Source organism: Apus apus, chromosome 2, assembly GCF_020740795.1.
Source record: "Apus apus isolate bApuApu2 chromosome 2, bApuApu2.pri.cur, whole genome shotgun sequence".
Lineage (NCBI taxonomy): Eukaryota > Metazoa > Chordata > Aves > Apodiformes > Apodidae > Apus > Apus apus.
In genome coordinates, this window is record NC_067283.1 from 98,642,004 (window position 1) to 98,656,997 (window position 14,994).

Genomic DNA, 14,994 nt, shown 5'->3' on the forward strand with positions numbered 1-14,994 from the left:
GGTGTTACCCTCTTTGTAAAGAAGTAGATAGAGTGTGAAAAGTTGTCCCTAAAAAATAGCCATGAGCATATCAAAAGCTTATGGATAGGCACTGGGGATCAGGACAACGAAAGGAGTCTTGTCATTGGAGTCTGCTACAGGCTGCCTGACAAAGTGGAGCCCATCGATGAAGCCTTCTTGCTGCAGCTCAAGGAGATGTCGTGATCACAGGCTCTCATCCTGCTGAGGGATTTCAACCATTCTGGTGTCTGTTGGAAAAGTAGCACGACAAGCTGCAGGCAATCCAGGAGACTTCTGGAGTGCCTCAATGATGACAACTTATGACAAGAAATTTACAGCCCTACCCAAGTGGATGTGTTATTGGACCTGCTGGTCAGAAATGCTGATGAACTCATCAGGGATGTCAAAGTTGAAGGCAGCCTGGACTACAGTGATCATGCACTAGTGCAATTCACTGTCCTAAGGGGTATGAGGCAGATGAAAACCATAGCCAGGACTCCAAATTTTAGGAAAGTGGGGTGGATTGAGAGCTGGTTGTGTGACAGAAATCAAATGGTGGTGATCAACGGATCAGGATTGAGTTGGAGGCCAGTAACCAGCAGCATCCTCCAGGGATCAGTACTTGGTCCGGTCTTGTTCAACATGTTCGTCAATGACCTGGACAAGAGTTTGCCAATAATACAAAACTGGGAGAGTTGTCTGACACTCCAGAGGCCTGTGCTGCCGTTCAGAGTGAGTTGGGCAGAGAAAAACCTCATGAGGTTTAATAAGAACAAGTCTAGGATCCCACACCTGGGAAGGAGGAACCCCAAACACCAACATAGGTTAGGGGTGGATCTGCTGGAGAGTAGTTTGAAGGAGAAGAATCTCGGAGTCCTGATAGACAGTAAATTATCCATGAGCCAGCAATGTGCCCCTGTTGCCAAGAAGGCCAATGGAATCCTGGGTTGCGTAAAGAAGAGCGTGGCCAGTAGGTTGAGGGAGTTCATTCTCTCACTCTACTCTGCCCTGGTGAGGCCACATCTGGAATACTGTGTCCAGTTCTGGGCTCCACAGGTCAAGAGACACAGGGAACTACTGGAGAGAGTCCAGAGGAGGGTGACAAAGATGATAGGGAGACTGGAGTATCTCTCTTATGAGGAAAGGCTGAGGGAGTTGGGACTCTTTAGCCTGAAGATGAGAAGGCTGAGGGGAGACCTTATTAATGCCTATAAGTATCTAAAGAGTGGGTGCAAGGAAGATGGAGACAGGGTCTTCTCAGTAGTTCCCAGTGTCAGAATGAGGGGCAGTGGGTACAAGCTGCAAAATAGGAAGTTCCATTTAAACATAAAAAACGCACTTGAGCAACAGTGGTGAACTAGTAACAATGGATGAGGTGAAGGCTGGGATTCTCAACAACCTTTTTTCTCAGTCTTCACTGGCAACTCCTTTCCTCACGGCTTTCAAGTTGATGGCCCACAGGATGGAGACCAGAGAGACAAAGTCCTTCCCACCATAAGTGAAGACAAGGTTCTTGATCATCTGAGGAACCTGAACATACACAAGTCCATGGAACCTGATGAGATGCATCCCAGAGTTCCAGAGGAATCGACTGATGTAGTTGTCAAGCCATTCTCCACGATATTTGAAAAGCCATGGCAGTCTGGTGAAGTCCCTCGTGACTGGAACAAAGGAAACATTACACCCATTTTAAAAGGGATAGAAAGGAGGACCCTGGGAACTTCCAACCTGTCAGCCTCACCTCTGTGCCTGGAAAGATCATGGAACAATTTGTCCTAGAAGACATGTTAAGGCATCTGGAGGACGGGGAGGTGATTCAGGACAGCCAGCATGGCTTTACTAGGGGAAAATCCTGCCTGACCAACCTAGTGGCTTTCCACAAAGGAGTGACTGCATCAGTGGACAAGGGAAAACCTATGGATGTCATCTGTCTGGACGTCTGCAAGGCATTTGACACGGTCACCCACAACATCCGTCTCTCTAAGTTGGAGAAATATGGGTATGATGGGTGGACTGTTCAGTGGATAAGGAATTAGCTGGGTGGTGTCTTCCAGAGTAGTGGTCAGTGGGTCAATGACCAGATGGAAAACGGTGACAAGTCGTGTCCCTCAGGGGTCAGTGCTGGGCCCAGTGTTGTTTAATATCTTCATTAACAATATTGACAGTGGCATTGAGAGCACCCTCAGCAAGTTTGCTGATGACAACAAGTTGGGTGGTGCAGTTGATATGCTAGAGGGATGGGATGCCATCCAGAGGGACCTGGACAAGCTAGACAAGTGGGCCCAGGTGAACCTCATGAGGTTCAACAAGGCCAAGTGCAGGGTCCTGCACCTGGGCCGAGGTAGCCCAAGATATGAATACAGGCTGGGGAAGGTCACACTTGAGAGCAGGCCTGTGGAAATGACCTGGGGGTACTAGTGGATCAAAAGCTGGACATGAGCAACCAATGTGCAATGCTCCCCAGCTTTCCTGTAGGTGGTGACATCATGGTTCTATCCAATCCAGCTAATTTTTCCCCTTGTTTACAAAATAATAACTTTTATATTTCTCAGATTTTCTTTCTCAATGTCTTTGAACTAGTGCTAGCCATTTTGCTTTTTTCTGTTCCTGTACGAGTCAATCTCCCTATCATGCCAAAAGCAGATCCAGTCTGCTTGCACATGAAATCATAGGTTGTTTTTTTTTCTCTACTTTCGCGTATTATCTGGCTTCCAGTTCTCATTTTTTTAGTATGCTTGGTCTGGATGTCTTAATCTCTGGTCATCAAAGTCTGTTGTCCCTGGCTTCAAATTTTTGTCAGTGGGTTTTTTTTACCTAGTACTCGCTCTCCTTCCACTGCCTGTACTCCTAGTTTCTTCTCTCCATTCACAGTTTCTTTGTTTAGCCTTTTTAACACATTCTTCCAGTTGTTCCAGACTCTCACATCATCCAGCTACTCCTTACTACATCTAGACATAGATTATTTCTTACCATCATGCAGCAGTATCGCAAGATTTTTTTTGCAATCTGCTTGTTTTCTACCACTTCCATCTAAAAGAATTATTAAAATCCAGACAATAACCTCTGCTGTCAAGTTTGATATCTTGTCCACTTGCACATAAAGCAGAGATTGCAGAAAACATCTTCCTGTGGGATATTTCTGCATTCTTTGAGCTCAGAAGTATTTTTTTATTTTTTGAAGTGTTGGCACAAACAGACATTAGCCTTGATTTGTGAGAGTGTGGAACTGTGTTTTATAACAAAGATCTTAAAAAAAAAAAAAAATTATCCTGACATTTGAAGGCTACAATATTTTTTCTTGATCTCCTAAGCAGATTTTTTATCTATTCCTCAAGGGGTGGAGGCTAAAAGGTCTTCTACCCTGGTTCTGTCCACTGAAGTTGAAGTCACCTGGTTCTTTGTATTTCTTGGTTTGAGAAGGGAGAAGCTGGGTACTTTTGCTCTTCTGCTATATATAGAAGGAATTTAAAATTTGAAAGAAATTTACAGGAGAAGAGCCTCTGCAGAAAGTCAGAAAGACTGTTTATGTTTAATTAAGGATTCTTTGAAAGAAATTTGCAAAATACTTTGTGGCAAATTTCACTCCTAAGCTAGGACTGTAGGTTGCTACATCATATGTAAGCATGTTGTTCATCATCTCTGTTGCATGAGGATGAGCAATCTAGTTTACCATCAAGGTCAGTTTTAGCTGATCATTCAGAAAACGGCCCCTCAACCCACAGCTCTCAAAGTGAAGTTATCAGAGGTTCTTTTTTATTTATTTAAAAAAAAAAACAAAAACCAAACAAAATAAGAACTATTTGGAAAAATGGGTTTGACCTAATTCATTCTCAAGACAACTTAGGTATTTTACCTGATATCCCTTTTCCTTCACAATAATTACTGTGATGCTAACGAAGGGCATGAGAATTATTTACAAATAGCCAAGCTTCCAAAAAAACCCAAAACCCTTAGTTAGGATCTTAGTAAAAAATCAAGATATCTTAAAGTACAAACAGTGTCATCAACACAATCTATAACTTTTTCAACCTCCTATTAGTTTACACAGTAAGTATAAGTTGTCACTTGTGGCATTTTATGGGATTTAGTGCTATTTGTATTTCTTCAATACATTAATATATATAGATGTTCTTGAAGAGATTTTTTTAGAGTTAGCATTTTATTTAGTTAAAAATGAGACAAACCACTCATAACATGCATTTGTAATGATGACTTGTTCTTCTTTCATCTACTGCACTTGACTTTAGTTAACTTTTTTTGAGACTTTTACTTAATCTCTAAATGTCATCAACTGTACATGGTATGATTTATAAATGAACATTGTTGCTTCACATTGTCTGAGATTAAGCATGAATCCTATTTTACATTTTTGTTCCTTTATTCTTGATTAAACAGAAATAGTCTCCTGTGGTGAACAAACATATTGGGATTTGATGATCTTTCAGAAATAGTTTAGTATGTCAGCCTTAGAGAAGTTGGGTCAGCCATCATTATCACAGAATCATAGAATGGTCAAGGTTGAAAGGGACCTTAAAGATCATCAGGTTTCAACCTCCTTGCTGTGAGCAGGGTTACCTCCTACTAGACCAGGCTGCACAAAGCCTCATCCAGCCTGGCCTTAAACACCAGGGAGGGGGCACTGACAATCTCCATGGGCATCCTCTTCAATACCTTACTACCCTCATGGTGAAGAATTTTTTCCTTAATTAGCCTTTTAGCATCACAGCACTATAATGAAAAGAGGTATTTTGTTTACTTGTTCTTGAATCTTAGTATAGGATCTCACTGTCCAAAGGTCTTTATTTATCTTTGTAATATTCTTATCAGGTTGAACACTATTTCCATTATTAAGGATAGGGAAGTAAGACACTGGCAATATAAGGATGGATTGGTTTGACCTAGTGTAGAGTTCTGCAAGACAGAGCTAGTTTATCCTTGTTTTTAACCAAGGAAGAAAAATAAGTGCTTCTAGGGAATGATTCATTTGACTTGTTTTAGGTGTCTGTCTGGACACCATGGAAAAAATACCTAGAAAGTGTTCCCACCCATTCTTCATTAGTTGTAAGAGAAATGGAGCTCTACATTACAGATCTCTGCATTTGGCCAGATCAGTGCTCCTAAAGAACAGCATCTGTGGGTTTTAAAGAGAGATAAGGATATCTTCAAGTAATTTGTTATGTATGTCTTCCGTATATGTGTTTAAAGCTAGCTGATATGAATCCTACCTGAGATCAGAAAGAAACTCTGCTGAAGAGATGTGACCCAAATGTTGATGCCTTAGATTTGAAGCTAAGACCTTTCATTCCTCCTTGTACAAAATGAATTCTGGTCTTACATTGATAATTTTCAAATATTTTTCTCCGGATAGGAGGATAACCTTACCAAGCAGTTAAGGTGTTCTATGCAGCTCCTCAGAAACTGCCTCTTTCAAAATGAAGAATGCAAAGTAAGTATTCTTATACTGAATATATATAAGTATACTGAATATATATAATTATTCTTATACTGAGTATAACTGTGAGCACAGTTAGTGAATGAAGATCATATTTTTTTTCTACTTTAAAATTATTTCCAAGCTTGCCAAATTTAAGCTTGATATTAATGGCAACAAATACTTCAAATTTCATTATTGTTCCCACCTCTAAGAATAATTCATACATGCCCTAGGAACTCTCAAAGGCTTCAGGTGGCTATCATCCTTCATACCCACTTCTGCTTTATTTAAATCAGTAATTCCAAGTTCCAAAACATGTAATGCAAAAAATGAATGTGGAGAAAAGTGTGGGGCCACAAGAAAGGTGCATAAGAGATACACTTCACGTCTTGCAATGTAGTTTCCTCTCCTTACTCCACTCTTCTCTTTTCCTTTCCCTTTCTGAAAGAAACAAACAAAAAAACCTACCCCCAAAACAAAAACCCTAATTAGTAGTTTGTAATTTACTTTTCCTTGTCTCAGTAAAATTCCACTAATCCTGCAAAGTACAATTTTGTTTTCATCTTGATTTTTTTTTTCCCCCGATCATTTTTCTCACCCAGAATCTTGTTTTGAATTTCTTCTTTTCGTTTCACATTCTTTGTCTTTTTCTCTGTGCTTTTCACTTTCTTTTCTATTTCAGTTCTTCTGCCTACCTCTTTTCCATTGGGAAAATACTACTTTACTATTTTTCATTCTTCCAGAATTCTTTCTTTCTGATGAGTACTCTTCCTCTTTCTTGTTGTTGATACCTTTCACATATTTATTATAATTTTCTCTTTTGCAGTTTGTCTTGATATTGTAATACACCTTGTGCTACTTTTAGCAAACACATCGGCCTTCCAGAAGTACCCATATTGAGGGCATGTGTTTGCATCCTTTTTGTGGACAGAACACCATGTAAATTATGGGCCTGAATAAGCTATCTGGTAATCCCTAAAGTCCCCATAATGTGGTTCTACCATAATCTCAGATAATCGTGGGATATTTTTCTTGTTTTGATCAGGGGTCTGCAGTGACAAATGCTTGGAGGAGAGAGGAAGATTGCTGTTGATAACTGAGGTTTTCTGTTATTTGCTCTGTAGAACCACACTCTTCTATTTCCATGCTTTTTGAGTTCCAATAATTAATTTGAGTGGAATGAAACTTTACAATACAGAGCTCTTGAACAATCACAGTTGGAATGCATAAATCTTTACTTTTGTTTGCATGTGGCTGAGCAATTAAAAGGTGTGCTAGTTTTAAGTGGGATAGAATTAATTTCATTAATGTTGAAATGAGAGTGTCAGTTTTCTATGTACAATCTTTTAAAGTAAACTAATGAGACACAATAAGTTAACAATATTTTCTCCCTTCATACTTAATTTTCAAAGTATGTAATAGATTAATAATTCAAATTGTTCCTCATGTTCTTGTAGATGGCAGCGCTCAAAGGTCATCTTGTTCCTGTTCTGCATTCGCTATGGCCATGGTTTTTAATAGATGATTCCTCAATGCAAATAGCTCTGCATTTGCTTTGTGTCTACACTGCAAACTATTCTGCAGGTATGAGAGTCACTCTGTGAAATAACACATCAAAATATTTAACCAGAATAATTAAGACAGAAAAGCGTAATAAAAGGATAACACTTATGATTACCAGAAAAGTATAAAAGCACTGGTCCATCAAAGTCTATGAAAAGTTTTGATTTTCATACACTCAAGACTTTTTTTCAGTCTGCTGGATTTAGCAAGAGTACAATTGTCTTAAAGGATTATATAGCGTTTAACTCAAACCATTATGTTTGAAGGTTATACTGCAAGCCCTGCCAAATGGAATAGTATGATGTAGAAACACTTCCCTAGGAATTCTCTCACAAAGACCAGTGTATCAGTACTTTATACAGTTTGTATTTCAAACCTTATTGAGAACATTTTGGTTTGGAAATATTCAGTAACTAATTTAATTCTGTATTACAATTATTTATTTATGTATTGGGCTCAGTAGCTTGTATTTTTTCATATGTGTTCTCTTCTTAATTTCAGGAAACCTTTTATTTCCAGTGAAGAGTAATTATCCCTAGCACTAGTAGCCTGTTGATTTTTTTTTTTTTCTAGTATGAATTTGTCTCATACCATATCCTGTTAATTGATTCAGATAATGATTGGCTAGTGGCTTGAAGAGACATATAAGTATCTGTTGATTTCTCCCTATATGTCAACTGAATAGTCTGAGCTTTTTTACCCTCTTTTTAAGTTAATGTCTCCAGACCTTAAATGAGCTTGTGATGCTTCTCTTTTGTGGCGACTTTTGTTAATATGGACTGAGAAAAGGTCAAATATATTTAGTCAACCACAGGGGTATAAAATTAAAATGTAATGTCCTGTGGTGAAATCAAGCTGTAGTTCTGATGATCTTTCTTGTTCTTTAATTCCGAGTGACTCTAGATTGCATTTTGATTTTATTTGCTAATAAAGGCAAGTGTGTTTAGTTTAATCATGTTTTTTCTTTCTGTTCAGAATGGTTGGCTTGTGAGGTGACCCAAACTTACCTACCCTGAACTTGTTAACCACTTCACCTTTGTGTAGTCAGGCAAAGAAATGCATGTAGATTTTTCTAACAGTTAAAAACGGTCTCATTTTATTTACATATAAGAAATCAACCATTGTTGCAGATGTCAAATGCCACTAAATATAAAGGAATCTATATATATTAGTGCACAAACATCAACGTTGGTAACTTTAGTTTCCTGCCACTGTATTAATTTGAGCTGGCAGCTCTGTAGCGCAGGATTTTGCATGCTACTGTTGTTCGAGGCAATGACAGATGCAAACAGCACTTTTATATCTCAGAAAAATATGTTAAGGAACTTATTAAACCTTTCATAGAGAGCTCTTTTTCTCTGAACCAGTTTCAGAGAGTCCCTTCAGATTCTGATGCCAAATAATTATATAATGCCTTAAATATAATTTTCTGGTATTTAAGAAGACTTTCTCAGATGGAGCAATAGCTTCTCTTTAACAAGAGAATAACCTCTTAGATTCTAGAACAATAGAATAGTACTTGACTCTTATTGGTGTCAAGTGCCACATTCAGGCATGGTTCTTTTGAAAGGATGTCCCATTGAGTTCACTGTGTTTCAAATTCAAAAACCCCAATCCTTTCAATAGTCCAGTCTCAGTCTTTGAGTTGTTAGACTGCTCTTTCTAGATATATTTTTGCTTTTTTTATGTATATGTGCATTTCTCATATGATAAACGTTTCATTTCTTTAAGGTTGTGCTTCACTTTGTTGGGCCAGTGGTGGACAATCATCACTTCCATCTGCACGAAGTGCAGCTGGCAGTTCATTAATGCATAACATCTTAAAGTTGGCTTCCCAAGTGTCAAATGATAACTGCCCTATTCAGCAGGTGGTCTTTTGTCTTCTTTCTAACCTTGCTCTGTCTCATGACTGTAAAGGAATTATTCAGAAGGTAAGCAGATAATATTACTGATTTTAGCAATGTGATGGATGCACTTTCCTTTTTAATAAGCAGTCATCTTTCAATATGGAGTGTCTTGTGATTATATAGAGATGCTTCTGTGGGAATCAAAACCATTGTGTATTCTCAGTAGGATTTCAAAATTCCTTAAAAATGGGTTCCCTGAAATACAAAAATACTAGTTTTTGGTCAAGTACGCAAATTGGAAGGACAAAGAGCAGTGAACAAACTACAGAATACTATTAATTCTAACCTTGTTTTTGTTCCTCTGACAGAGTAACTTCCTGCAGAACTTTTTGTCTCTTTCATTACCAAAAGGAAGTAATAAAAATCCTGGTACTGTGTCTACTCTTTGGCTGAAGCTACTACTGAACATATCTTTTGGAGAAGATGGACAGCAGATGATAATGAAGATAAATGGTTTTTTAGACCAGATTGTGGAAATGTGTAAATACAAACACAAGAGCAGCCAACATTTAGCACTTCTTATTCTACATAATGTATGTTTTAGTCCAGCTAATAAACCAAAGATATTAGCTAATGGTAAGTAGCTAGAGGGTATACAAGATATTGTACTCTTAAGAATATTGCATCTTCCAGAATACTGTATTTCACTGGAATTTGGGTTACTGAGCAGTCAGTATTGTTGTTTAGAAAAGCATTTTTATAAAAATTATTTTTGTAGGATTAAATATAGAACACATTTTGGCAGAAAAGCAATTAAAATAAGAATATGTAGGGAAAGGAAAAGCAAATATATAGGTGGTTTTTTTTTCTAAATCAGTATTTATTGTGAGACTAATCATTTGAATATAGTAACCCATTATGAATGAAAGGAGTTTTGCATTTTTCTCAAACAGCTAGTTTTTCGGGAGGGGTGTGTGTGAAAGATTCCTTGTGTCAGTCAATCTGAAATAATTCACTTTTTAAATATTTTTTAAAAAAATTTTCTACCGTTGCAGTTCCTAACTTTCACTTGGAGAAAGCCTTATTTAGCTCCTGAAAGTCATGGATGTTGAAACAAACTATTTTGTGTTCTGTCATGGGCAGAAATTGTTTCTGATATTGAAGTTATGACAATGTTATATGTATATAGTGTAGCAACAAAAAGCCTTTGCACAAAACCTTTATGTCAGTTGTTTTTAAAAGTTATGTTTCTTTTCCCTGTTTAATTCCAGAGAGAATGCTCCTGTCTTTGCTAAAAGTTCTCAGCAGGTTTTCTGTAGTGTCTCTTTTTTACCCAACATGCTGATTTGCTGCCTTAATTAAGCATACATTATTCAGCTACATAATCTGTGAGTTCTTATTATGAAGTAAACAAGCAGACTACAAGAGTTCAGCTTCAGACCAAGGCTAGGAAATTAAGGCACCTACAGTGGAATGGCAAATATTTCTCATTGGTTACAAGTCATCTGCATAAGTACTAAGGAAAATAGAAACATCTTAATTTCCATCCTGATGTGGCTCTAATTGTGGCTATTGGGAGTTATCAAACAGTTTCATGGCTTACTCAGTTCCCATATATAGCTGATGGCTGTACTTAATATGCATGTTTTATTACTGATGGCTTAATTTTTTAGCATTGCTTGCTTTTGTTTTGCTGTATTCTTTTTAACGTTTCTTTCAATGTGAATGTATTTAAATTTAATCTGATAATAAACTTTCTGTACTCCCTCTGCAGTAACAATACTTGTCATAGAAATAAGTGTACTCCAAGGATCAAAGCACTGAGTCTTGTAAATGTATTTGTGTGCTTTTGATGATATTTTCTATATGAGTTGTGGTTTGTTGTTGTTTAATTATCTTTGTCTTTAGATAAAGCAATTGCGGTACTGTCTACCTGTTTGGAAAGTGATAGTTGTGCTGTTCAGAGAATAGGAGCAGCCTCGCTTTGGGCTTTGCTTCACAACTGTCAGAAGGTTAGTATTTGAGAAATACTTGAAAAAATACAATGTTGCCTTTATCATGCTTTAAACAATACAATAACCCTCAAGTAAATAAAAATTAAGTTTGCAGCAGCAGCTGTTATTTTAAATAGTAAATAGCTACTCAGGTTAGGAGGTTAAACAACATGATAAGGAAGCAGCTTGTCCTCTGTGATTTGTGACTGCTTCTATAAATGCCATCTGTATGATGATATGTTGATATGCTAATTCTAAAATTCCTGCATCCATGTTCTGCTGAATTACTGTCATTTTTTAAACTTTGCTGTTAAAATCTGAACATGTTGGGAAGAAAGTCAAGTCATTGTATTTTATGTTTGTGTATGCTACAGGCAAAAGTGACTTTGAAGAATCCATCAATAAGGAGAAAAATAGATGAGGCATATTCTTTAGTGAAGAAAAGTAAGTCTTCCAACTAATGCCAGTTCTATATTTTTTCATCAGATAGAGCATTAATACATTTCAATTTATATAATTGCAATAAGTTTTTCTTGTGATACAAGTTTTTGAAAGGATACTTTTGTATCTAAAAGTATGAGTAGTAATACTGTTTTGGTTAGACATCTTATAAATACAGATATAGAAAATGCCTCTTGGCTAATAATTTATAAATAAGATTTCAGGTAATTGCTAAGTTTAGTGTGTAAGAATGAGTCTGATGGTGCTAGCAGCAAAATGCTTTCTTTGCACAATACACTTCTGTGTTAATTCTTAAATTTAGTGATAAGAAAAATTGTTAATTTATCACTGACTTTGCTTAACAGTGCTCAACCTTGTTGTGTTCAACCACATAGAGAAAGGATCAAAACAGGTCATTGTGCCAGTCTTAAAATACTGTCCCTCGAGTTAACTGACTTTCTTAAGACTAGAGTTTTTTACTCAAGTAATTGAACATAACTATCGTTTGAATAGCTTTTATACAACAGGTTGCTATCCAGTACCTGAAGGTGGCCTACAGGAAATCTAGGGAGTGACTTTTTATAAGGGATTGTAGTGAGAAGACAAGAAGTAATGGATCACAACTGGAAGAGGGAGATTTAGGTTAGATGTTAGGAGGAAATTCTTTAGTATGAGAGTGGTGAAACACTGGAAAAGGTTGCCCAGGGAAGTTGTGGAAGCCCTATCCCTGGAAGCGTTCAAGGCCAGGTTGGATGGGGCCCTGAGCAACCTGATCTGCTGGGAACCTGCCCATGCAGAGCAGTTGGAACTAGACGATCTTTTGGGTCCTTCCAACCATTCTATGATTCTATGATCTTCAGCTCCAGAGCATTCATATTGAAAGATGTTCAAACTATAGTTTGTAGTTGGAGCTTCAGTAGCTAATATGTGTGTTGGTTGTTAGCCACATCAAGACTCTGATCTTGCAAAATCATGCACGTTTCATTTTAAGTCAATGATTTTTTCTACCAATTTTATTTGCTTTACAGTTATACTTTAAAAGGTTTATAAACTGGGGGGCTTATAATACTGTGTTCCAACAAGATTTTTCACAGTAGATTTGCCACAAAATTTCTGTCTATGTTGAACACAGTTTTTCATTATTCTAATAAATAGGAGATGAAATATTTACTAGAACATCTCATCATAATTCTTCCTGTACTGTCACCCAAATGGGCAGGGATACTCAAATCCACTGATTTTGTCAGTGCACTGTTTTTTCAAACTCATCATTTACTAAATCAACCATTAACCATAACATAATGCAACCTTTCATATATTGATAGTGTGTTAATACATAGATAACTTTGTATTGTTCTTTTTAGCATAACTACAATTTTTTCAAACTATTACATTGAATCAACAAAGTAGAAGTATGCAGCTTTGACAGACTAGCACCTTGTAGCTTTCATCCCTATTTATTTGTGTTACTTAAGAAAATAAAGTCCTAGACTGAAAGGTTGATTTTTAATTCAATAAACATTTAGATATCAAAATACTGAGTATGATTTTTATGCAGCTGCAGTTTACAGGTATATGAAGTTGTCATCTCTATTTTTCTGTATTTAAGTTCTCAACCAATCTACCCTATTAAAGCTTTGATTGTTTTACAGTGCTGATTGGGTTAAAAATCATAGATTGTTTTTCTGAGTACAAGTGGGAGAATTTTTCAACATGGCTATTGTTATTTTTTGTTTTCCCACTTTGTCCTATCTAAGAAGTTTTGTCTTGAACAAGACGTCCTCATTGTAACATAACATAATCAAAAGGCAGTTCTCACTTTATTTTTAACAGTTAAGTGGGGACATGGAGGGATGCTAAAGTGCTTAGCTTTAAAAAAAAAACAAAAACACAAACAAAAAAACCCAGACTTTGAAACATAACGTATTAATACTTGATCCGCTAATGGTAATCTAGAGGTTAATGTCGCAAAATAACATGAATTTTAGAATGGTATTTGAAGTGTTCTTAGAAAAAAAAAAAAAAGTATTAAGAATCAGCTAGATGTTAAAATCTTGGGTTTTTTCTTTCTTTTTAGCTACTCCACAGCCAGAAGAAAATGAATTACATGCCTACTATTTAAAATGCTTAGAGAGTATAGTGCAGCTTCTTGATTCTTAATGATCATTAAATGACTTCTCATGTTGAAATTGGACAGCTTTTTCAAGGAGAGACTGAAATTCAAAGAAAACATTTCTAACTTACGGATTTGTGGCAACAGCCCACATATTATGGAAGAAGCTTAAGAAGGTTTTGGGGAAGGAGTTTCTTCACTTTTGAACCTACGAAATCACACTAAATGTGATCCAAAGTATTTGTAGTGTAATCCCAATGGGAAATTGTAATGATGTTACTATGTAAAGTATGTACACAGAAGAAGGAATGTACAGAGGAAAAAGGTGTGAAAAATCAGTAATTTTCTTGAATTATGAATTGAAATTGTTACTGTGTTAGAATTGCTGCTTTAGATTGCTCTTAATAAAGAGGTTTTTAATTGGTATCAGCATTTGTTGTTTGTGGATTGTAATTTGTAATGCTGCAGATATGCACAGTGCATACTTAGGTGCAAGAACCGAACACGTTGGACAGTCATGATGTATTATATCTATTAGACATAGAACAGCAAGGTGTGTATTTTAGATGCGAGTAAGTTTCCAGTTGAAACTGCTGAATTCTTTTGAGATATTGAAAACTGAAAAAGAGCTCTCGAATGCTGATATTACAGGTGACAGTTATGTTAGCATAGAAGTGTATTCTGCTGTGTGGTATATGTATCAGTTTTAGTTATGTTACTCTCACAAATGGGATAGGATGGCAGATGAGATGTATATGCACAGATAAAAATTTATTGTTTATAGCACTGGGGTCTTAACTCCTTAAAGTAGAAGGCTCAAGCACAGTCAAATTGTAGGGGAACTGGGAGATTGGAAAGGAAGTTGAAGTTTGAATGCAAAGGTATCTTAACAGTAAAATTTACTACTTGTATGTAGTTAGACCAAATAATAAAGGTTAACCATTAAAATGCTAGCAACTTACTTATTATCAAGTTTTATACTAGAACATTAATTATCCATCTTAAAGGATTCCATATCTTAAAGCTTAATGATGAAAATTACTTAATGTTATGTTTGCTAATAAAGTCAATAAGGAAGTTAGTATCTCTTACCTTTGCCAGGCCACAGCTGGATGTTCCTGGGTGGATCATAATTCTCGAGAATTAGTCTCTCTGGCAGGTGTCTCTGCTAGAGGAGGGAAGGTCCAGCAGCCTTCTGGGAAAGTGTATGGAAAGTCCCCTCAAGCAAAGGTGGGACCAGGCTTTTATAGAATAAAGTGGATCAGCTGCTGTCATTTAACCACTTAGCTGTACGTCCAAAATCTCTCATTGGAGAAAGAAAGGAAAATAGTAGAAAAAAACATGAAGGCCTTTTTCTCACCAAGCAAAATCTTTAGTTTATCTGTTCCTTCTCACTTTGTTTCAGGCCTAGTTGTGGCCAGGCTGGGCTCTGTGTTCTTCAACACTAGAGAGCAGCTGGTATTATGAATATCAACTTGGTCTCTGTTTGTGCCTTTCAAGGTTGTTACGAGCTCCGAGTTTGCTAGGCTTTTCCCTTCTCATGGGAATCTTTCCACTCCAAGCCAGGGCTTGCAAAACTGAGAGACAAAAGCAGTTGAATCA

At 36.8% G+C, this 14,994-nt stretch overlaps 1 protein-coding gene across 1 annotated transcript in view; it reads left to right on the forward strand.

Moving 5' to 3' along the window:
* RTTN (rotatin) overlaps positions 1-13,816 on the forward strand; it is an 87,593-nt gene extending 73,777 nt beyond the window's left edge. Inside the window, exons 43-49 of the mRNA XM_051612052.1 lie at positions 5,369-5,446; positions 6,892-7,018; positions 8,729-8,928; positions 9,213-9,480; positions 10,753-10,856; positions 11,213-11,282; positions 13,357-13,816. Of these exons, the coding sequence (XP_051468012.1) occupies positions 5,369-5,446; positions 6,892-7,018; positions 8,729-8,928; positions 9,213-9,480; positions 10,753-10,856; positions 11,213-11,282; positions 13,357-13,439 (930 nt within the window). The 3' untranslated portion in view covers positions 13,440-13,816. The remainder of the gene's footprint in view (positions 1-5,368; positions 5,447-6,891; positions 7,019-8,728; positions 8,929-9,212; positions 9,481-10,752; positions 10,857-11,212; positions 11,283-13,356) is intronic.
* Positions 13,817-14,994: the final 1,178 nt, after the last annotated feature.